The sequence below is a fragment of the Cyanistes caeruleus genome, chromosome 5, assembly GCF_971803275.1.
Source record: "Cyanistes caeruleus chromosome 5, bCyaCae1.hap1.1, whole genome shotgun sequence".
NCBI lineage: Eukaryota > Metazoa > Chordata > Aves > Passeriformes > Paridae > Cyanistes > Cyanistes caeruleus.
This window is the reverse complement of record NC_141705.1, coordinates 45,038,415-45,060,539: the sequence shown is the minus strand read 5'-3', so window position 1 is coordinate 45,060,539 and position 22,125 is coordinate 45,038,415. Positions and strand designations below refer to the sequence as shown.

At 39.3% G+C, this 22,125-nt stretch overlaps 2 protein-coding genes across 6 annotated transcripts in view; one reads left to right on the top strand and one right to left on the bottom strand.

Annotated features, from left to right (window-relative positions):
• Nucleotides 1-366: 366 nt before the first annotated feature.
• Nucleotides 367-21,253, bottom strand: YTHDC1 (YTH N6-methyladenosine RNA binding protein C1). Of its 3 annotated transcripts, XM_086891630.1 has the most exons (18): nt 21,052-21,253; nt 17,150-17,251; nt 16,220-16,548; nt 15,748-16,102; nt 14,400-14,489; nt 13,834-13,887; nt 13,133-13,227; nt 11,206-11,314; nt 10,988-11,105; nt 10,003-10,087; nt 7,945-8,111; nt 5,378-5,460; nt 3,930-3,966; nt 3,798-3,837; nt 3,633-3,695; nt 2,034-2,168; nt 1,165-1,372; nt 367-777 (listed from the first exon to the last, which is right to left on the bottom strand). In XM_086891630.1, exons 1-18 carry the CDS (start codon nt 21,077-21,079, stop codon nt 728-730), a joined length of 2,148 nt encoding a protein of 715 aa, XP_086747756.1. In that variant the 5' UTR covers nt 21,080-21,253; the 3' UTR covers nt 367-727. The 3 variants fall into 3 exon arrangements, with proteins under 3 accessions (XP_086747756.1, XP_086747757.1, XP_086747758.1); XM_086891631.1 differs by lacking the exon at nt 13,834-13,887 and having other exon boundaries at nt 21,052-21,195; XM_086891632.1 differs by lacking the exons at nt 367-777; nt 13,834-13,887 and having other exon boundaries at nt 849-1,372; nt 21,052-21,195.
• Nucleotides 21,245-22,125, top strand: part of LOC111927798 (transmembrane protease serine 11E) — a 43,184-nt gene continuing 42,303 nt past the window's right edge. The window contains exons 1-2 of one of the 3 annotated variants that reach the window (XM_086891637.1): nt 21,247-21,352; nt 21,556-21,701. The gene's annotated coding sequence lies outside the window, so the exon portion shown is untranslated. Of the gene's footprint in view, nt 21,702-22,125 lie in introns of all 3 variants that reach the window. The other 2 variants (XM_086891638.1, XM_086891639.1) reach the window with 2 other exon arrangements.

Sequence of the window (22,125 nt, the reverse complement as noted above, 5' to 3'; positions counted from 1 at the left end):
AGATAAGTAACAAGTGATCACTACAACAAACATGTGCAAACTCTGGATCTTGCAGGACTAACACATTCCTGAGACAGATACGTTGAGGCTGAGGACAGCCTCTCAGCAGGCTTGAAGATCATATGATTAAGCTGAACATGTAGGGCCTTAACTCTGATGAGCTACAGGAGTTATTGGCTACTCTACTATGGAAACAGAAATGCAATTACCTTTTATATCAGCGTTCCTTTTCCTAAATCTGGCTTCAGATCAATTTCACTTACCACAAAGAACATCTTAACTATTTCTGAACATAGATATTTTCCTAGAATTTCCAGAATCTAGAAAAACCCTCGAGCTTAGAAAACCAAGAAACCCAACATGAAGTTTTAAACATTTCAATAGTTACCAATTTATTTTTATAAAAAAAAAATGGTAGCAATGTAGAATACAGCAATATTTTCTGGTTCCACGCACGCAGGTTGTGAACATTCCAAGCAATGTGTACATTTTGGAAAGAGACTAGACAAGAGAACTGACCAAAATGTTACGGAACATGGGAAGATTTTTTAAAAAGGCTAAAAATTAGGTATCAATAGTGTCTTCTTAATATTGCTTTCCTTACTGAAGACTGAAAAAAAACCACTTGACTTCACAGATAGGGAAAAAAAATGGGGGGGAAGGAGGGGGGGAAAAAAGGCTGCTACAACACTGCCATACCGTCAAAAAAAGAAAAATAAATCATACTTCAATATTTGCATACTTGATAGCAGCATTCTCCCATCGAACCATATGAAACTACAGGAAGAAAACATCAAAGAAGAAAAAAAAAAAAAGGCAGTTATCCATCAGTATTCAAAAACCTAGAATGAAGTCACTAAGTAGATGAACATTTATTGAGAATTAATCAGTATCTACATTCTTAGCTGCTTCCAACTCTGTTCCAATAGAAACATGAAGTTGAGTGTCAGCTTTGTGTATTTTATTTTTGGCCTATTTGAGTTTTTCCAGTTCATAGTTCACTGCATGCTTGGAATTGAGAGGGTCATTATAAATCCTTCTACACAACGAACTTTAAGTAGACAGATGAAAATAAAATGTACTACTTGTAAACACACAAAAAAATACAAGCTTTTTTTGTTTCAAGTGAGCACTGGTTCCAGATAGATTATCTTCGGTATCTACCTCTTTCACCTCTGTCTCTGTCCCGGTCACAAATCCTCTCTCTCTCCCTTTCCCGATCACGGCCTCTGTCACGTTCTCTGTCTCTCCGATTATCTCGAGGCCGGTCGCGCTCCCGCTCTCGGTCCCTCTCCCGGGGCCGGCTTCTCCGACCGCTGACAACAGCTTGTGTGCGGCGAAGGAAGTCGTCTACTCTCATGTCATAGTCGTGCTGTGATGAAAGGACAGCTCTGCTATTTTCTTTCCCAGATCAGAATTCCCTCCCTTATCTCTAGGGCTGGCTGTAACTCTTCTGAAAGAAGAGTTATTTGACCTATTATTCTCTTTAGAACCACTATTTAAAAAGACAAACCCAACCAAACAAGCATCCAGCACCCATGTGCAGAATCTGGGGTTCAAATGCCAGACTCCAGCAAGAGACCTGGAAAGCTAAGGAGCCCTTCAAGCCAGCTAACAGAAATGTAGTAATCTGCCCTGTTTTCTGATGTGCCTGTAAGAAGTTTTAAAACACAGAATTCTGCTGATAAAGTGATTTGTTGTCCATAAGCACAAGCAAAGTTACAGGCGTGTCCTAAACCAGGCTTCAGCATGAAAATGTTAAGAGGTGGACAGGCTGGAAGCCAATTTAAGCAAACCTCAGTTTAAGAATCTGAGAATTTTTCACTTCTACCTCACCAGGGAGAGAAAGGCTTTTCAAATTTGCGGGAAATGTGTAGTCAATCTTAACACCTGATCTTTCCAAGGAACTCTAATGCAGGTCATAAAAATGCTGTTTTTCACAGCCAACAAAGCTCAGGTTAGGCCACTCCTGGACCCCAGATTCCTACTCCAGCTTGGAGACTTGCATCCCCTCTGTCTGTGTAGACACTTACTACTCGTTTGTCTCTGTATCTCGCTTCATGGGGTACAGGATGATGTCCTGAGTATGGAGGGTGAGCTTGAGGTGGAGGTGCATGGTGCTGATAGTAAGGGTGGTGTGGTGGTTGCTCCATACCTGGATACGGTGGCTACAAGAAAGTTACAGGAAGTTTGTTGAAGCAAAGGAATGCACACAAGGAGTGCATCATTCAGATGGAAAACACAGCATCTAAACAAATCTGATCACAGCCTCCTAACTGAACAGCAGACTACATTCCATTAGACTAGTGTGCTTTAATTACCTCTCCACCACTGCTTGGAGAAGTCTGGTAAACACCTTCCCCACAGCCCAATATCCCTTCCTTCCATATCTGCCTCAACATGACACTGTACATAAAACTTCTGCTACTTAAATGTGACGGTTTTGGTTTTTTTTAAACCTTTGCATATAGAATGTGAATTCTGTCCAAACCAGAAATCTTATAAAAATAAGTCATTCTCATTCCTTATGAGTATGTTTCTATTCTAAATTTAAAAACTGACTTTGCAAGACAAATTATGTGACCAAATGCTAGAAGATTTTTTTTGTTTTGACACAAGATGTATTTTGGCTGATTTCTTCCATTTCTTCCATCAGCAAGGTCTTCATTTGCATAGTACCAAAGCACCTTTGCTTGCAGTTTTGTTACCAAGAAAGTAAATGGAAGCACTGGATTCTAGGACAACTACTTGGACTGCATGCACAAGAGGGGAGGAGGAAAAAAAAAAAAAAAAGCCTTATCATTAGTGTTTCTGGAGGCTTAACTGTGTTTGAAGAAACTCTTTTCCTTCCCATCTGACAATCTTGTTTTCTTCCTTCAGTTGTAAGGAGTTGTGTTTCAGATGAGAAAACTGAGAGGCTATAAAAGCATCTCTACATCTGGCACTGCTTTTTGCTCATTGCCAGCACAAACAAGAGCCAGAAGACTCACTACAGTTATGCAAAATCAGGCCAGACTTACTAAATACAACCAAATAACCTCACTATGACTTCTCCTGACATGAAGACAAAACCACAAGTGAGCTATCTACATAGTTGTAGATACGCACACTCATGTATCTGCTCATCTGACTGGGAAAAAAAGTGCATTTCAGTGGAGGCTGTAATACAGGAAGACTTATTTTAATTAGGTTGTGCAGCACATTTTGCTAACTTCCTGCATGCTTCATTGCCATAGCCAAAAGCAAGCCACTGCACAATGCTAGAGCCCAGCAGTCCATTCCATGAGCCTCTTCAACAAGCCCACCTGTTTGATGCATTTGCTGTTTGAGAGCCAATTACCATGAACATGTAGCAGAATACAGAATGCGATCACACCCTCCCATCTAGGCTAAAGGAGGGTTCTGCTCCTTCCTCAGAGCTTACTACAAATGCCAGACTACTGTTGAGAGTAATTCAAATTTCAAATTACTTACTATTAATATTTTTCCCCTAAAATTTTTACACTGTTACAGCAAAGATACATTTTAGGAAAAGCAGAGAGTTGAGAGCACACTGAATATGCCAGGCTCCTTTGGGGGGAAACAAAAAGATGTATGCTAAGGAGAAAAATCAAATTCAACAAGACACAAACCATTCCTTGCCATGGTGGTGGTGGTCCCATGCTGTGGAACTCCCTCACGTAATCATTGTAGGACTAAAATGAAAGACAGTAATATTAAAATTGGTGTTGAGTGTTCTTTGGAAGTGCAGAAAGCTGAATATAAAATTCCCCAAAAATTTGCATGCAACAACTTACCCCATTTAAAAATACATCTCGTCGAACTCCTGAAAATCGTCTGTTGGAAATAAAAATTTGTAGAACTAAATCCAACTTATCCATGCAGACAAGTTACCAGGGCATAAAATTAATAACATGAACACACCTTACCTGTCTACTTCAGGATATCTGGGATCCTTTATATACCCTGTTCGAACATCAAGCAGTATTAATTCAGTTTACCATCTCAAGTTAACAATTTTAAAAATTATATTCATTAGAAAGTGTCCTTTCATTTTGCGTCAGATACAACATTATGTCTACCTGCCATTACCCTCACTTTTAAAATAACTCTTGAAAACTTACAACTTCTAACAGACATTGCAGACAAGTATAATATTGTATAATAGTATAATTATAATAACAAAAAAAAGTTACATCGATAAACCCTTAAGAACTTGCACACAGTACCAACAAATATGCCAGAGGGAAACTGTGCAAATAAAGACTTGAAATGTAGTCAAATGAATTAGGAATGCACATAAATTTGAAGAGTACTGTTTCCAAACAGTTAGCATGTGGCTGTTACCACTTCCTAAGGGATATATTCACTAGAATGTGTTCAACTGGGCAACCCTTAAACTCATTTCCTAGTATGTTTTGGATACAATGCTACACAGGAAATTAAAACAAACTAAAAAGTATCTGGAAAAGCCCCACAGGGCAAAGAATTTTTACAGCTTCAGTAAATCCCTTTAAAGACCTAAGGAAAGCAGTGCAAAACACCAGGCATGCTTGTGCTAAAATAAAATAGTGCTTCTGAGCTTCATTACTCATGAAAAATCTTGTTATGTTTTTTAAACAATGGCCTTAGAAAGATGCAGAGCAGCAACAACACTTCTTGCATGAAAAACGGCAAGCTTTGCAGACAAGCTGGACAGATAAAGGCATGTTCTGAACAGGTTTAGAAATCTATGATTGAAAGAGCAGAATGTGCTTTTCTAAGGGATATGAAGCACAATTTGGTAGACTAGAAGGGACAATTTCATAATAGCTGCTTCTGAAGAAAAATAAAACTGCACTATCACTGCAAACATTTATTTCTAGGGAACAATGAATTTCCCTTCATCATTAGAGCTTCTTGTAAAATGCAGTGCAACATTCCCCCTCCCTAACTCATGTCAAGTTTGTAAAATAAATTATCTCTGAAAATGTAATTGAATGTCTACCACCATCTCCACACAAAGGCTGCTAGTCAGGCAGTCTTAGCTGACATTCTCAGGTGGAACTTTCTCAAACATTTTAATTTGATGATCAACATCTTGACAAGTAGGCCAGATCTACTCTTGTGCCCACATTAACATAGCACTTGAGAGGATAATTCACAACAATGTACACAATTCAAGGCTCTTAGAAAGGGCTCAGCCTAGGTTAACTCAGCTCTCAAACCAGTGAAACAGTGTCACTGACTTCTATGAGAGGTGGGTTAAAGCAGCAGGCAGCACTTGGAACAAGTCACATTTTTATATCAGTATTTTACTTCTGAATTAATGAGGATATGCTAAAAGAGAAAACACTTGTGAATTGGTGCACACAAATCTTCATAGTAAGATATTAACCTGGTCTTTGGTGAAACTCAGGGGGATAGTCAATCCTTGGTTTCTTTCTGCTGTTATGAATATCATAATCTTCTGGTCGACGCCTACACAAATTAGATATCAAAGATTAAACAAGGTTGCTTGGAGCATTTGTCACAGCAGAATACCTCACAGGAATAGTCTGAGCTGCCCAGGATATCAGTGTAATCATTCTTAACTCTATTTGCTTCAAAATATTCTACAGCTTTAAATCTGAACTGAAAAAAACAGAAATAGCTCAATTACATACACTACACTGTTACTTCCTGCCTACAGGAATTCTGGTAGTTAAGGAAGGAACCCAACAGTACCTTCATACCAAACAAAAAGGAATAAATTTGTCTAAACCAAACTGAAACTTAGGCATCAACATTATACTTTCCACATTACATTTTGAAATAAGCTATTGGACAACAAAAAATTTCACAGAACATTGCAGTCAGAGGGTATAAAGACTACTGCATTGGATAGCTATAGGGTAAAGAATTCTTTAAAAGATCTACTTGCATAACATTTATAATAAAACTCTGCATGCTTTGTGAAATTGCAACTTTAACTGTGACTTTCCTAATTTAATAGGCCAATTAAATTATTTCTAATAATTTCTGTTCTAAGCAACTTAGTAGTAATGCACTGGTGCATTTTACAATTTAATAATGCTCAAGCTTCCTAATAATTAAAATAATTAGGGCTCTTTTCTATAAAAACAGCTCTCTGACATAAGAGATGTTAAGAACTCTGCTCTTCCTTATGAAGTTACATTCCAGTTGCTGTTAGGCTCAAAAAAGAGCTGACAACTGGCTGCTTATTTTGCTCCAAGGTACATAAACATTACTGTACTGGGAGACTCCAGTGCTAATATAAGTGTTTCTAAACACAAAGCAGCTACAAAACCATTCCCATCCCACTACCCTCCCCCTCCCCAACAGTATAATTCCTTATGACAAGACATTAACACTTTCTTAAATTGCTTAATTACTGTGCAACTTGCTGGCTGAGTAACAAGCTTATATAGCTTTTAGTTTTATAAATAGTGACGTCTCCCTCCCTTCCCCAACTTCAGTCTTTAAAGCCCACCATACCCAGTTACTAAGCTTTTTAAAATGGAAGCAGATTCTTTAGTATGAGCAAAAAGCCCAAAAACCAAAGCAGTTGCATCTAAAGCAAATTCAGATCAAAGAAAATAAAAGCTGGTGTAAAGAATAAACATACCGCTTTCTTGTAGTTTTGAGAGTGCATTTACGACCGGTATAAAATATGATAGAAACAGTTCATATAGTAGTCCAACTACTGACTTTAAGCTGTAAGCCACATACATAAATGGAGGCCCTGGCAGGCTTGAGAAGGTGTGGTGGTGTTAAATGTATAGTTTGCAGTCCATTGCAAAACCTTCATTTGTATATACTTTATTGCACTGGAAACCTCTTAGCTTAACTCCAAAAGCCATCTTGGTGTTCAGTCCTTTAAAGCCAAAAATAGGGGGGGGCTGCCAGGTTTCCTCCTACCTACTTGTTACAGTGTCCTTTTTATTTTAAGCTCAAGGAAATGGGGACTCTTGTTGGGGCTCTGTACCTACCACAGGATATTTCCACAAAAAGGAAACTTAACCAAAGGTTTCAGCCCAAACCATACATCAGTCTGTATGCAAAGTGGCTACCACAGGGAAAAGGTGTTTGGCAGAAGGGCTAGTATCAGTTCTTTGCAAAGACTTCTCCAATTCTGTAACAAGTTATACCCCCTTTTTTCTGGAAAATGATGTTAAGTTCATAAAGCAGTGATCAATAACCATGTCGATCCTCTAAAAATACTTTAAGTCCACAGGTACTGCCAGCATCTGGAAAGGTTGTATATACAGACACAGCAACAGCCATTCTTTTTGGTTTGTTGCCGGGTCTCCAAGGGCCACTTGATCCCTTTTGGAAAGAACCTACTGTTTTCAGAAGCTCAGCAAGATGTGTGAATTCAGTGGTTACATGTTAGAGAATATTTGGCAATAGGGTTAACACATCACGGTGAAACAATTTGAAACAGTCCCAATAATGCTCCTCTTGAATATCAAAATAACTTAAATATTTTATCCTCAAAATGAGGCGGCATCTTCTGCAAAATTCTAAGTGATCCTTATAAAAGTCCCATATTTGATAAGGCTTATCCAGAGACACACCTGAAAGAAAAGGCTTTTACAAGATATTAACACATTTTTGGCATATAAATATTTCCTTCTCTCTGTCTAGCCTGCTCATAATCAAGCCAAGCTTACCTATAGCTAGCATTACACGTTGCATTAGCTCAATAAATGATCTAGTCTAAACTAGAGACAGAACTTTAAGAGCTTTTTTCTGCAAAAGCAAAGATCCCCATTTTCCTCTTGAAAAATGACAGACCGGGGAACCATGTGAAATCCTCAATGAAGCCACAAACTTGTCCATGCAGCTTGATTTGAGGATTTTCTCTCTTCTTTGTCGCAGGGAAAGCTTTGACGAATCACATTCCTCCATCACGTTATTCTGACACATGTGCCTATTATCAGTCCAAAGAACGTTTCTAACCTTCCCACGTCCCGAACGGGATCTCGACGGGATGGGCGTCCTCTTGATCGGGGTTGTGAGTGCATTCTTCTCTTGTGCCTCATTTTATGAATGACTTGATACAAGTCAATACTTTCATCAGGAGGGAAGAGAAGACAAAGCTGGGTTCCACATTCCGGCTCAATTTCCTAGAATTAGTTAGAAGTTCAGTAGTGGTTTATAAACTGAAGAAATGAAACTCTCCCCAAATACACTGACAACATACATTTAAGGAAAAAAAAAAAAAGGACACTTCAAAGAGATTGCAGTATCACTAGAGACAGCAAAATTCACTTACGTTACCTTTCACTCTTTAGGCACTATTTAGAATTTTCATAAAATAGTCCAACACTTTGGGTAACCATATCTTCCCATGAGACATACAGGCCACATCACTGTTTTGCTATAAAATCAGAGGACTGTTTTTCATCACAAAGAAAATGATCACCTATTACAGAAAGAAAAGTGACACACGTAGGAAAAAAAATCCATCCCAGCTTCACATATAAGGCTATGGCCTGATGGAGTTTACTACCACTCAGTATGAGCTCCTCATTGTATGGTAGACAGGTCCATGAGAATACCAACTCAATGTCTGACTGCAGTCAAAACAAGCCGTTTGTGTGTTCAGGGTTATTAGGAAAGGAATGTGGAATAATAAAGACACTGTATCACACTGAAAGTTCATGTTCCACCCACACCTTAAATACGCGGTGCAGTTGTGCCCCTGCATGTCAAAAAATAGGGGGACAATAGAAATGGAAAAGTTTCCAAGCAGGGCACCAAGAATAACTGAACAAGTGCAACAATTCCTACATGCAATGACTGAGCAGGTCAGATCTCTACAGCCTAGACCAAAAGAGAAATATGGGTATAAGGGGAACAAGATGGAGATAACAGGACCGTTGGACACCACAAGCTGTCTGGAAGTGAAAGGGACAGACATGAACTTGCTGACTCATTCTTCCAGTACAAGAACTTTGGCCATCATATAAATCTAGCAAGAGCCAGATGCAAAACAATCCCAAAATGTGCTTCTTCAAACTGGTGACTGCAGGCCTGCAGAACACCTTCCCAAATGATGTCACAAAGGCAGAATTTCAATGTACTCATCCTCAGAAGCCAGATCCATTCAGAGTTGTGCAAATACAAACCAATAAACGACAACCACTTCAGGAAATAAGCAGACTTGAAAAGCAGGGAGAGCAAGCATCAAACAATGCTTGCATGCAAACCATACTAGTACAGTAATTTGATGAAAAAAGCTGGAACCCATGTCCAAATTGCCAGTCTACTGTGGACGAAACATTTAAAAAAAAAATTTCCTTGACCATTTAACAGAAGCTAAATTAACTAAATTTTTTTTTTTTTTTGAAGTTCACACTAAATTAAAGACCAAAACTATTGTTTTTCTCCTGCTACACAATGAGGCAAACATATCCATGGGCAAAACAATGCAACAGAGTTGACATTTTCCATACAGCATGGAGATTACCTCCCACCTTGTCTTAAGAAAGCAAAACCTGTTATTTTACCCACAGCTTGGGTATGTGATGACAGCAGCAACATACATGCACTCTAGTATGTCAGACAAGACAAAGATCCAGCCCCACTTAAAATTTGCCTAGTATATATTCTATAATGGGAGTATAATGGGAGTCTACACCTTAAGCAATACAGCATATATAAAAAAAATGCAATGCAGAACTGGAACACCTGGAAACACCAGACCTTTTTCTTAAAACCTAATCCTATATGGTTTGCACACTATACGATGCAAGGCATATCACATTTCAAATTCAAAGTATCACACGGTTCTGAAGCAAACACCGTTTTTCATGAAGATGACAAGAGAATTGGCACTGTATTCTTTCCTCTTCCCTCTTCCACAATGGCATTAGAAAGAAGCAGAGGGCCTTTGCCATGGCACTCTACTGCCAAGTAACTACCCTAAAAACATTCCTAATCTCCTACACATTCAAATCTGGAAGCAAGCACTAGAGGATATCAGTTATAGAAAAAAAGTAAGAATTAACAAACCTGTCCATCGCGTCCAATCTTTACCGGCTTATGTTCGTTCCAAGGATTGGTCAGGTGAGCAGACTTAGTGAACGGCAATTCCCGCCTAAATATGCAAGCGGCACCATTTATAGTTTTGCCTCCGTTTTTTTAATTAAGAATTAAAAATGTATACAGTAGGAGATTATATATAAAAAAATCCTGTTATTCTTTGTACTGTCAGGTCTCTGAACGTTCTTATGTTCTACATAAGAGTAACTGAAGATTTCACTTTGACTTATTCCAGTAGTAACCAATAAGAGTCCATACAATGGCAGGCTCTCCTTTTAAGGAAAATGTTTTGGTCTTTGTGCAATATAGAGATTGTACTTGTTTATTATCTCACCATCTGAATACACTGACCAGTCTCTACATGTGGTAGCTCTTGGAACCTACTGAAATAAATCCCTGAGCACTGACCTAACTATGAAGCTAGAAGTGCTTTAAGCTGGAGGTGGGAATCAGTAACTTCAAGAGGACCTTTCCAAGACAGATTTTTCTCTAATTCAAAGTCTCAAGCCTTTTCCTGTATCTAGTCTTTCTCGTAGTCCAAAGTGCTTGTACAACCATGCAATGTGTTCCACAGGAGTGCTGTAACTTTTTTCCTTAACAGAGATTTTAAAATCTTTTCTGTAAGAACATACTCAAATAGAAGAACATACTGCTCAAAACCTATACATTATGCAATATTTGCACTATTTTAATATGTTGGTTTAGAACAGTGGTATTTTCTTTGTTCAGTCAGATCAAGACAGATTTACATTAATTTTTTAATTAAAAATTTTATAAAATTAATTACATTATTATTTTTTCTTTTTTATCCACAGCTGTCTATTCAAGTGAGCAGAGAGGACAGATACCTGGTTGAATCAAGTTTCGGAAGGATGCTGTTGGCACTTGAGTAACACACAGAAATGATGTTACAATGCCTTCTTACTAACAGCAACATAAATGCATTATTATTTACCTGCAAATCCAGTCAATTTTAAAGACACCTCCCAACATTTTTGCATTCATTCCTGCAGGCAGCACCCAATGTATAGGTGATCCTCCATGATGAGACTCTGAAGATAATCTTGCAAACCCTAGAGGATTTTGTATGAATTGTAACAAAGATACAACAGAAAAGCTATTGCATATAAAACTCACTTTCAGTCACCTTGATAATTGCTCATTTTTCCTTACCTTGGAATTTGCCACTCTCTCTTACAGAAAAAATCAAAATAACACTCCTTGCTGACCTAAATGCAGCATTAAGCTTCTTTTCATTCACTGGAAGTGTTGACCATACTCCCTGAAACAGAAAAACACCCACCCCATCACCAAAACATAAGAGTTAATCTCAAATGATTTAGCAAGCATAAATATATAATGTAGGTGGAAGAAAACAAGACCAAGATAGTGTACTGCAATAGAAGACAATAGAAAGGAAAATATATTGCTAAATTAATTTCCTTCAAGAAGTATTTTAGACTGTCTTGTGCTAAAACTTTTAAAACATTGGTCTTTCAATCTTTTTTTGAACACTGAAGATGCATTTAGACCATACATAAGACTTCCATTGTAATTCTAATGATGGGCAGATAACTTAGAAATAGTAAGGGTGAAAGTTTTCACATCTTCAAGTGACTTAGGCAATTTATGCATTATGTAACACACAGAAATAATGAAAAACCAACAGAATATATACTAAAAGATGGTCAGGCAGACTTGAGTATAATATTGCAGTTTTGTTGAGGACAGCTTGCTGACTTTAAAACTTTCAGTGAAATGCCAGCAACATGAAAGACACCAAAGTAACACTTTAAATTGGCAAGACAAATCAATTTGTTTAGCCTTACACACGTCCTACTACTACTAAGTAGTATCTTTTCCATTACACCAGGCATTATGCAGCCACACAAAAAATCCCAACCTGTTTTAAGGTACCAACTGAACAGAGATATAGAATAACAGTTTATTGAATTACCCCTCCACCATTTTCTGGGCAAACAAACTTCAGCCTCAGAATAAGATCTACGTACCAAAGCCAATGTTCCTTCCCTTACATTTTTTTAGTGAAGGTAAGTATTCATGTCCTACTCTGAACTCAGATCAGTGTTTGTCTGATTCTGGTAATTCATTATAAGTACCAGAGAACTACTGAGGTTTTTGCTAGATTTCAGTCAGATTACATGGCTTTTGGCTGCTTGTAAAACCCTGCTGTGAACTGAACAAGCTATTGCACCAGCACCACAAAAGTGAGTTTCATGGAACTCCATTGTCAAAACACTGATGGCTCTACACTGGGAGACAAAGCATCCACTCCAATAACTTCAGGAACAAGGATACTACTGCAGCTCCATGAATGGATGGAGCATAAAAAAGGACAGACTCCTTTACAGAGCTAAAGTAAACACCAGTCAGAATGGTGCTCCCTGCACCCTCAAAGCTGGAAGGAGGGATGCGAACCCACATGCCCAGGACCTTGAGATTTTTTTAATCATTTTAATGTATTTCCATCTTAATTTGGAAAATCTTCATTAATAGAATCACCCACTCTATGTATACTGTGTAACAGCAAATCAAGTATTCACTCTATAACTGGTTCCAAACAACACACGCCAATAAAAAACCACCAGAGTGGTGCAACGAACACCTAGTGCCAATTCCTCAACAGCTGAAATCCAGTGCTCTGGAATCCCTCCCAAAGAACTCACACCAGCACTGCCAGGCATACATTTCCACAGTAAGGCTTCAAATCCTGAATCACCTGACCCAAATTACTCATGTAGCATTAGAAGAAAGCCAAACAACCTCCTGAACCTTCTCAGAGTACAGCAATATGAACAGAGGTGCTGCTGGAGGGTAGAAAATGCCACCCCAGCATTCCCAACAGAGGTTGGCTTAGGATGTTATCAAACAGACCCAAATTCTTGCCAAGATAAATGGCCAATGGTCTAGGACCTTTTCTAGATTACGGTGGAAATAGAAGAACCAAGACACAGTAGCTTTTGTTGCTACATCTAACAAGATCGAAGCAATAAAGAAAATAATGCATCCAAATACACTACTCCAAAGTAAGGCAGGTACGTCAAAACAAATTAATCAGTTTGATGAAAGTTCAACATACCTTTGCCTTAGCAAGTGATACATTTTCATGGTTATTACTCTTGATGAGAAAGAATCTTGCATCTTGGAGAACATATTTAAGTTTACTTGTTTGGTCTGAAAAGAAAACAAAGTATCAAATAAGCTGAACTGTAAATACTTGCCAAACATGTTGCGCAAGTAGAGATAGTGGTTTGCTTCCTTCAGAATACACAGTATCCCACCCATTTCCTATCTATATGTTATCACAACCATTATCAACCACCCAACCTGAAGTCAAAGCTGCAAAGCACAAAATGCCAGGGGAAACCAAACCAAATTTAAAACTTAGATATCCAAGTAAAGAAAAAAGTAAAATAAAATCAGCATGATTCAGTGATGTTCCGATATGTAGGACTTATTTCCTTGCTTAAGGATCTTCACATAAATATTGGGTAACACTCGTAACAAGCACAAACTGTTCAATAGAGGATGGTGAATGCTGTTCCTCTTTGCAGTTTTAAGCACTTCCTTTTAAAATTTGCTGCCTCCACAAAGAGACACAACTTTTTGCACATCGCTCTCAAAACATGCAAAAGTAGCTCAAGATTCAATTATCATGCTCAGAACAATGACGTGCTCAAATTGATTTATATCAGAACATCACTACTTACAGGTAATTTAATCAACAGAGACAATGGCTTGCTATGGGGCATGCATTAAAAATTCAAATTTAAATGATACCTTTTTGGACAGCACGAACGGAAGATGATAATTTCTCATGCTTCTTTTCTGAACCTGTGTTTAGCCAAAGTACATTTGTTCAGATTGAGCCTTAATAGAGATAATATACAATTTCTACAGCCTTGTCCCATACAATTTTCATTCATGACAAATTATGCTTTCTGGCGCGCACCCACACACACAAAAAATACTATTCAATGTGCACGAGTGTTTTGTTTTGGTTTTTTTTTTGTTTCGCTTTTGGGTTGTTTGATTTGGGTTTTTTTAAAATAGTATTTGAACAATTTCCTACTCAGAAAACTAGTCACTGAATCATCATCTTCCAAGATATAAAAAATAAAAAAAAAAAAAAAGGTGAAATTTCCACTTAAGCAACAGAATAGCATTAAAGTAACAAGAAAGCCTACTTCCCCCCAAAGGTATCCACACACAACATGCCAGAAATCAATACCAAATTATACAAAGCTACATACCCCATAAATCTCTACAGCCAGTTACATTTATTTTAGATTATACATTAAGATTTGATGCAAGTCACAATGACAAGCAACGAAAGAGAAGAATACCTGCATATGATTCTGATGCAGAACTTCCACTTCTGTCAAAAACAATTGGAGAGATACCTCTAGCCCTCTTCCTCTCCTTCTTTTTCTCGTCTAAAAGAAATCGTAAAAAATAAAAGCCATATTTTAAACACAGGCAAAGTTGAGATTAAAAAGTAATGAGACAGGTAAATAACATCAATAAAAGTGAAGTTACCATTTGGCTTGCACATTAGAATTGTGGTTGTTGCCACAAAACTATCATGCACAAGGGAAGCAAATGCTAGTTACTCAAGCTTTTCATTCACAAAAGGAAGATGAATGGCACTAATCTAGTAAATCTGTGTAATGTTTAGAGACAGAATTTTTTATTGTATCTTTAGTAATGGTGGGTTAGCGCTTCTTTCCAGCCTTCACCCAAATGTGCAACATCTAGCACAAACTGCGTAGCAATAGTGATATGAGCTCATTTGCTCAGAGCTCAAGAAATGGTAAGAGACAGGAAAACAAAACACTGTGGCACACAGGCAATTATTTCCACTCTTAAGAAAATGTTACATTATACCAGAGAGCTTTTTAGAACAGTTATTACAGTTTCACTTGTCTTTAGGTTACACCTTGCTGTCTCTAACTCCAAACAGCAGAGCTGAGCTAAAAAAGGCAGCATATTAAGCAGGATGACCACCTATGGAGACTTCAGACAAGGAAGACACACAATAGGAATCTTAACAGGAGTGCAAGCTGCTTTCCTAGAAAAAACAAACAACGAACAGCCAAACCCAAAAGTATTTATGTCATTAGCACTTCACATCTCTAAGTTAGGACCAGTTACAATATACAAATACAAACCAATTTTTTCTAGTTTCTGCTTAAAACATTTATTTCATTCTTAATTTGCCCGAAAAGCTAATAATTTCAACTTAGGTTTAGACTTCCTATGTTGAACACAGCCACTATTTAAGATTCAACTATCCTTCCCCAGGGATATGGTGCTTTTACTACACCAGTCTACCTGGTCACTCATCCAGATGGGCGCCAAACAGCTCAATACTGAATTAAAATGAATCGTGTGGAAAATTAAGATTAGATACCAAAGAACATACTGGTTTTAGTGTTTCAAAACATTGAACAGCAAGGTCAAAGCAATCAAGAACACAATGAATCCTTAACACAGTGATCTGGATATTCACAATTTTGTTTTACCACCTTCCAGTACATTTTTTCCTTGCCTATGGTATTTCATAATTAACATCTTCCTGACTTCTGCTACCATGGCTTACTTTTGGCATGGTCAGGAAGTGATTATTTTTAAAAGTATTTTTAAACTTTCAGTGGCAAGGTATTTCACATTAGCATGCAAGATGCTGCCTACCTGATGCATCTGAACCAGACCCAGATCTGACTGACCCATCTGTGAAAGAGGCAGATTCAGAATCAGAATCACTGGCTTCACTCCGTGTGTCATAGTCATTTCCTTCCTTCTGATCCCTCTCATCCTGTTCATATTCTTCTTCATCTTCCTCTCCATCTTCTTCCACCTCCTCATCCTCCTCTCCTTCATCATCTTCCTCTTCTTCCATTCCTTCCTCCTCGTTCTCTGTGTTGCCTTGTTCAGAGGAACCACTACTGCCAGTTTCATGATCAGAACAATATTCCTCAGAGTTCACCTCCTCTTTAGAAGAATGGCTAGATCTGCTTGGTCTTCTATCCACATCATGCCTGATTCTCTGATGTTTAAAGAAAAAGTGAATCAGCAGTCATATAACATTGTCAGGATGCACACACAGTCCTACAAAAGTCTCATAAAATTGCTTTATTTATAAGGCAGCAAGAATACTTAATACCTCTGAACCATCCGGTGTAGAAGACCTCGCCCTTCTGTCAATATCCCTCTTCCTCATACAAGATTTTTCTGGTTGTCCTTTATAAGGTTCCCTGGCACTGCTTGACATTCGCATCTTTCGATCAGCATCTGCACGCTTGTTTCTGTCAGACCTCTGATACTCCTCAGTCTTGTAGTCTGACACCGGCTTTCCTTTCGTACTCACTATTCTCTTGTTATTGCTAACTGATGAACTGGGAGGCTTTGGCATCATCTGCCTCGAGGAATGCACAGAAGGTTTTTGCCTCTTGCTTTCAGCATTTTCCATCCTGTCAGTTTTTCTTTTTGATCCTTAAATAGAAAGACATAGCAAGTTTAGTGTTATTTCCGATATCAAAACAAAAACTGTACAGAGGCTCGTACTTCCTCTATTTTAGATAATTACCCTGCTGCAGTCATAGGGAACATATTCCAGCTGCAGGCTTTGCAGTAACACTCAAAACTGCTTCTTAGGAACTGCTGATGTTCTAAAACATGTTCTAAACCTCTTTACTTCACAAGAGGTGTTTCTTAGATTTTATACATGGAAATACTAAATTAAATGGTTATGGGATTGGCCTAAAGCCAAATCAAGAACTGAACTGGAATTAGTTTACAACCCCTTTGCTCCACCTGGCATCTCACTTCATTGAGCCAAAAAGGACCGTCATTTTCTAACAGCAAATTAATTCAGAACAAGCCAGACTCAGCAACTGCTCTTGTGACAAAAGTGAATGGATTTGACTTAGAGGGCCAGGTGAATAAGCACATGTCCATGAAATAAAGACTTTTGGAACTCATTCACTCTTTGAATCAAGTTACAAAATCCACTACTTCGAAGACTAACTCTAATAAGACAGACACTTTTTACTACTTATGTTCCTGCAGGACATCCACTACTGAAGTCACATACCCTTTTTCTCACTTTTATCTTGCTCACTGTCGGGGTTATACAACTCATCATCCTGGTCAGGAGCATCAGTCAAAATGTCATCCAGAACATTCAGTTCGCCATCTGAAAATTCACAAAAGAAAGTCAAAGCCAACCATAAAAAGTCTGGATATGTAAACTACAGAACTAGTATTTACAACCCCAAACACTTCCTTTAGGGCTAGAGATCTGCAACGAAGCAAAAATTGACATCTTCTTGATTTATTTCCACACTTTTACTTGGAAAGATCAAGCAAAGCAAATAAAAGAATTAAAATATGTCACAAGATGCATTCAGACCTCTAAACAAGGTCCAAGTTGGCTCCTCATGTCACAAAAGCTTTGCAGGAAAGTTGACCTGTAAGTAAAAGCTGTACATAAAAGCTTGTATAAAATTTTAGGAAAAGGAAGACTGGGAGATAGTCTGAGTGCCATTAGTAAAGAGGAGGGACCCTTCCTTCTGCAAAATTCTAAAATTTGCATGTTGAATTATCTCTCTTCCACTATTTTTGTTGTAATTGCTTTGTTACAAGGGTGGGTTTTGTAGTTCACTTACAAACAGAAAAGACACAATGGGGAAAGAAGTACTTATTTGCTGAATCATTAACTCTAAGCTGTTCTAAAAAAAAACCCAACAAACTCACAACTTGATCAAAAGGGCAAGTGTTAAAGAAAATTCATGCCAGAACAAGTAAATGACCACACCTGCTCACAAAACGTTTAACATTTGTCACCATTTCTGGGTGTTTCACTTTGCCTGAAACCAAAGGGATATATGGTGATTCTATTAGCAGGAGTCACAAGCTTTAGGGTAGCAGATCTATATTCCAAGCACTTTAAAAAGTAGGAGTGAACTAAGCCTAAGCATGCAAAGGGAAAAATAAAAAATGTATTAATTTTTAAATCTCGAAAATTCTTAGTTCTTTCCACTTTGTGACTGATTTTCTGTGCTCAGAAAAAAGAAACCAGAGCAAACTCCAAGGATTCAGCTGGATTTCAATACCCATAGCAGACAAAGGTAAGGACTCCTGTACTGCATGAAACTGGGGTAATGTAGCAAATTAAGTCCTCCAAAGTTTGGCAGTTTGTCTATCTCAAAATATTGAGTTGAGCCACAAAAGAAATTGTACAGCTTGATATTAAAAACACCCCAAACATAATCCACATGATAAAAAGAAAAAAAAAAAAATCAGTGTTATAATTGTCTCTCTACTATATACTACCAAATCTGAAGTCAGCATGTGCACTAACTTTCCTGCTGGCACTTCTCCACATTTTCGGTGGTAGTGGAATGCAAAAGTGATCCCTGGGCTGCTCAGTTGTTGTGTCTAGTGCAAAGGAAATGGTGCAGAGAGAAGTGGATCAAACCTGTCCCTTGCAGCTTACAGTTAGCAGGCATTTAAATACGACACAAACTTGCATCACAATTCTCTTGGGAAAAGTCCTTAATGTTTGTAGACGCCTATACACCCACGGCAAATATTCTTGCTGTGACTGAAATATATGAGAGTCAGATTCATGGCTGTTCAACTACCAAACATGGGATGCAATTTCCTGGCTTGCATTCTGCTTGCCCACAGGAAGCTCGGCAAGTCTAGAGCACAAGGTTTTTTTACTGGACACTAATGAAAAAGAGGTGCACTGGGATTAGAAAATTAAACATATCACCCATCTCAAATCACACATATTTAACCTTAGATTTGTTTCCCTCTTGGTGAGACAACAGCATACTTGAGTAAACTACATTTAACCTACCTACTGCAGCAGGATTCAAAGGTACTAAAACACTCCTGTATCAGTTCATTTGGAAGTAAATGAGAAGGAAAATTTAATAGAAAATGCAAGTCTGATACACACTCTCTCTTAAGCCCCTTCCAGGTTAGATGGGCCTCATTTGCAGCTGGAACCTTAAAAGCGATGCAGGAGACAGGAGCAGGATGAGTTCCTCCATCCGCTTCTACAGGCGGATTGACCTAACTTGTTTAGAAACACATTTCCAGATTTACTTAGCAGCCTGCTTCCTGTCTCTCACTCGCACTGGATGCTTGACTGACTTGCACAAGATGATTCCTCCCACTGAACTGCCACTGTCAGTGTTCAACCTGAAGAGCTAAATTATCTCAGAGAGGTTGAGGAAAAACACAAAAGCAGAAACAGAAAAACGGCAGAGGACAGGTACTTTATTATATATAGTCCACCACCACTGAAGAGGGAGGGACCAAATGAGTTTTTTCTGTGACAGATACTCCCAACAGGGCTCTCCTGCCACTTGTCTTCTGTGGGATCCTTCCATGAACAAATTTAACTCACCCAAAATAGCAGGAAGGTAGCCTGGGAGGCCATTTCCTCTGCTGGCCAGAAGAATTAGAACTACGGAACGGTGCAAGCTAAAATCCAAGTTGGCACACAAAAGAAATAAGACTCTGTGATTTCAAACTAAACAGGTCTGCAAGCCTTATTTCTTATTTTTTTTTAGAGTGGTAAAAGAAGATTTCTCTTCCAATGGATGCTCTCACAGCAGAAATCAGTTAAGCTGCAAATATGCATCAACACCTGCTATTCAGTCAAAATATGCCCTTTCACATAAGATATAATTAAAAACAAACTAAAGTAAAAATATAACTTGACCACTGGCAGCGATTAACAAACACTAATAAAATAAAATTCAAGCCCACCTGGGTAAATAATTACATGAATAGAAACTTATAGATGACAACAGCAAACATTTCAAATTCAAAACAGCTCATCCACAGTGGGCAATTAGATCTGCTTCAACACAACGTGCTTATATCCTAATCTACCACTCTTACAATAATACCACTAGATCAAGTACCACTAATGATTTTACTATCAGTTCTAACAAAATCTACTGGGAATTTTCCATGTCAAATAAATATCAGACAGCAAACCTCTACCACTGCGACAAAGCCATTTAGTGGACACATATACTGCAAAAGGCTTTACAGGAAGCATTATTTTCCACAGAAATCCAAATGAAGGCAATCCAAGCTACAATGCCTTACTGATACTTTGCCCTTTTAACAACTCCGCAATTCTCTGCACTAACCACCAAACGGCAATCTGCTACACCTAACTTTGATTTTTCTTCTTAAAGAGGCTATTTTGTGAGGACCGATTAATATAATCTCCCAGACAACAAGCGGATCACTTCAGCTTCCGTGAATAGCGGTAGTCAGTTACAAGAGCTGTGATTCTATTATTCGACACTAATTACCCCAGATTATTAGTATTATTCCAGAGTAATGACTCTGAAATCGTCCGATTCCTCTAACTCAAATTTATTTACAGAGTGCTCAGAAATCACAGCTGACTGCAAAAAGCCGAGCACCAATCGCGAAAATAAGATTCCAACACCAGTTTCTGCTTACTAAAATAACTACATGCCCCCACAGAAAATAATGCAAAAAATCCCGAAACCAGAACGGCCTAGCGATTCAAGCACAAACAAAAAGCCGCAATAAAAATAGCAAATACTTTCTGCGAAAAGACAACCTGCAGTAATTCGCTGTCCATAATGTAAAACTTACGGCCCACGAACTTCTCCCCCTTCCCGCTGCTCGAGTCACCTTGCCCCGAGCCCGCTGCCGCCGGGACACCTAAGCGTGAGGGGCCCTATCACCTCCTGCTCCCCAACAAAACACAGGGAACGCTTCCACAAAAAATCATCCTTGAAGGGTCACTCCTGACCCCGCCGCTCCTCTGCTCCCCTGGAAGAGACGTACGCCTCCGGGGCTGAAGGCCCAGCACCAGCCTCCAAGGTGGACTCGGGGAGGAGAGAAGTCTCGGGCCTGGATCGGGCCCCCGCCCGAGCCTTCCCCTTTCCCCAGAGCCTAATGCCTGCCCTCCTCTCTAGCGCCACGTACCCTTCTCCTCCCGGCTATCCGTCGCCATCCCGCCGCCGCGACGAGCGCCTAAGATGGAGGCTCCCTCTTCCTGCACGTAGCGCTTCCCTCTTCCCACAGGGCGCCGCTTTGTTTACGCTCCTCGCGTCAGAGCGCGCGGCGGGCGGGCGGGGACGGCGCATGCGCCGAGATGGATGCTGAGGGCGCAGCCGCCATGTCAGGCCCTGGCTGCGCCATGACAGTCCCTGGCAGCGCCCTGCGCTCTTTTCTCTGGCTGGGCAAAGAGGCGTGAGGAAGGGAGGAGGTTTCTCTGCTCTCAGAAGTGCGGGAAACTTGCATTTCTTGGCGTACCTGTGCTGTTGTGACAGCTGCGTGTGGTGTTGGAGCCCTTTCTGAGAGTCTTGAGTGGGGCAAAGTTAACAGTACTTAACGCCTGGTGTTTGGTTTTGTTGTTCCATGGTTTTCTCTTGTCTTTTACCTTTTTTTCCCTTCTCATTGTTTTTTTCTTCCTCCTGGCGAGTTCAGAGGAGGGTTACCAAGCTGATGAGGGGGCTGGAGCCCCTCTCCTATGAGGAAAGGCTGAAAGAACTGGGGCTGTTGAGCCCGGAGGAGACTTTGGGGTGACCTAATTGTAGACTTCCAGTACCTGAAGGGTGCCTACAAGAAAGATGGTGAGCGACTTCTTACAAGGATATGTAGGGTGAGGACAAGGGGGAACGCCTTCAAAATGAAAGCGAGTAGGTTTATATATTGTATATCAGAAAGAGTTTTTTTGTAGTGAGAGTGGTGAGGCACTGGCAAGGCTGCCCAGAGAAGCGGTGTGTGCCCCATCCCTGGAAGCGTTCAAGGGCAGGTTAGATGGAGCCCTGAGCAACCTGATGTAGTGAAACGTATCACTGTGATCCCTCCCTGCCTGTGGTACAGGGGTTGGAATTGGGATGACCTTTAAGGTCACTTTCAACCCAAACTATTCTGTGGAATATGAAACAAGTGTGCTTTATCCATCCACATTGTTTTTAAAATAAATTTCAATTTAGAGCATCGCTCTTTTCTACCGTAATGTAGGTGGAAACTTTACCACCTCCTCTTAGCTGC

What these genes read in the sequence shown, in the direction of transcription:
- YTHDC1 (XM_086891630.1), bottom strand. Translation starts at nt 21,079, where the DNA reads ATGGCGACGGATAGCCGGGAGGAGAAGG. An exon ending in GTCTGGTTCAGATGCATCAG is followed by an intron (nt 14,490 to 15,747) that starts GTAGGCAGCATC and finishes GATTTCTTTTAG; the next exon opens with ACGAGAAAAAGAAGGAGAGG. An exon ending in AGAGAGTGGCAAATTCCAAG is followed by an intron (nt 11,106 to 11,205) that starts GTAAGGAAAAAT and finishes AAAATCCTCTAG; the next exon opens with GGTTTGCAAGATTATCTTCA.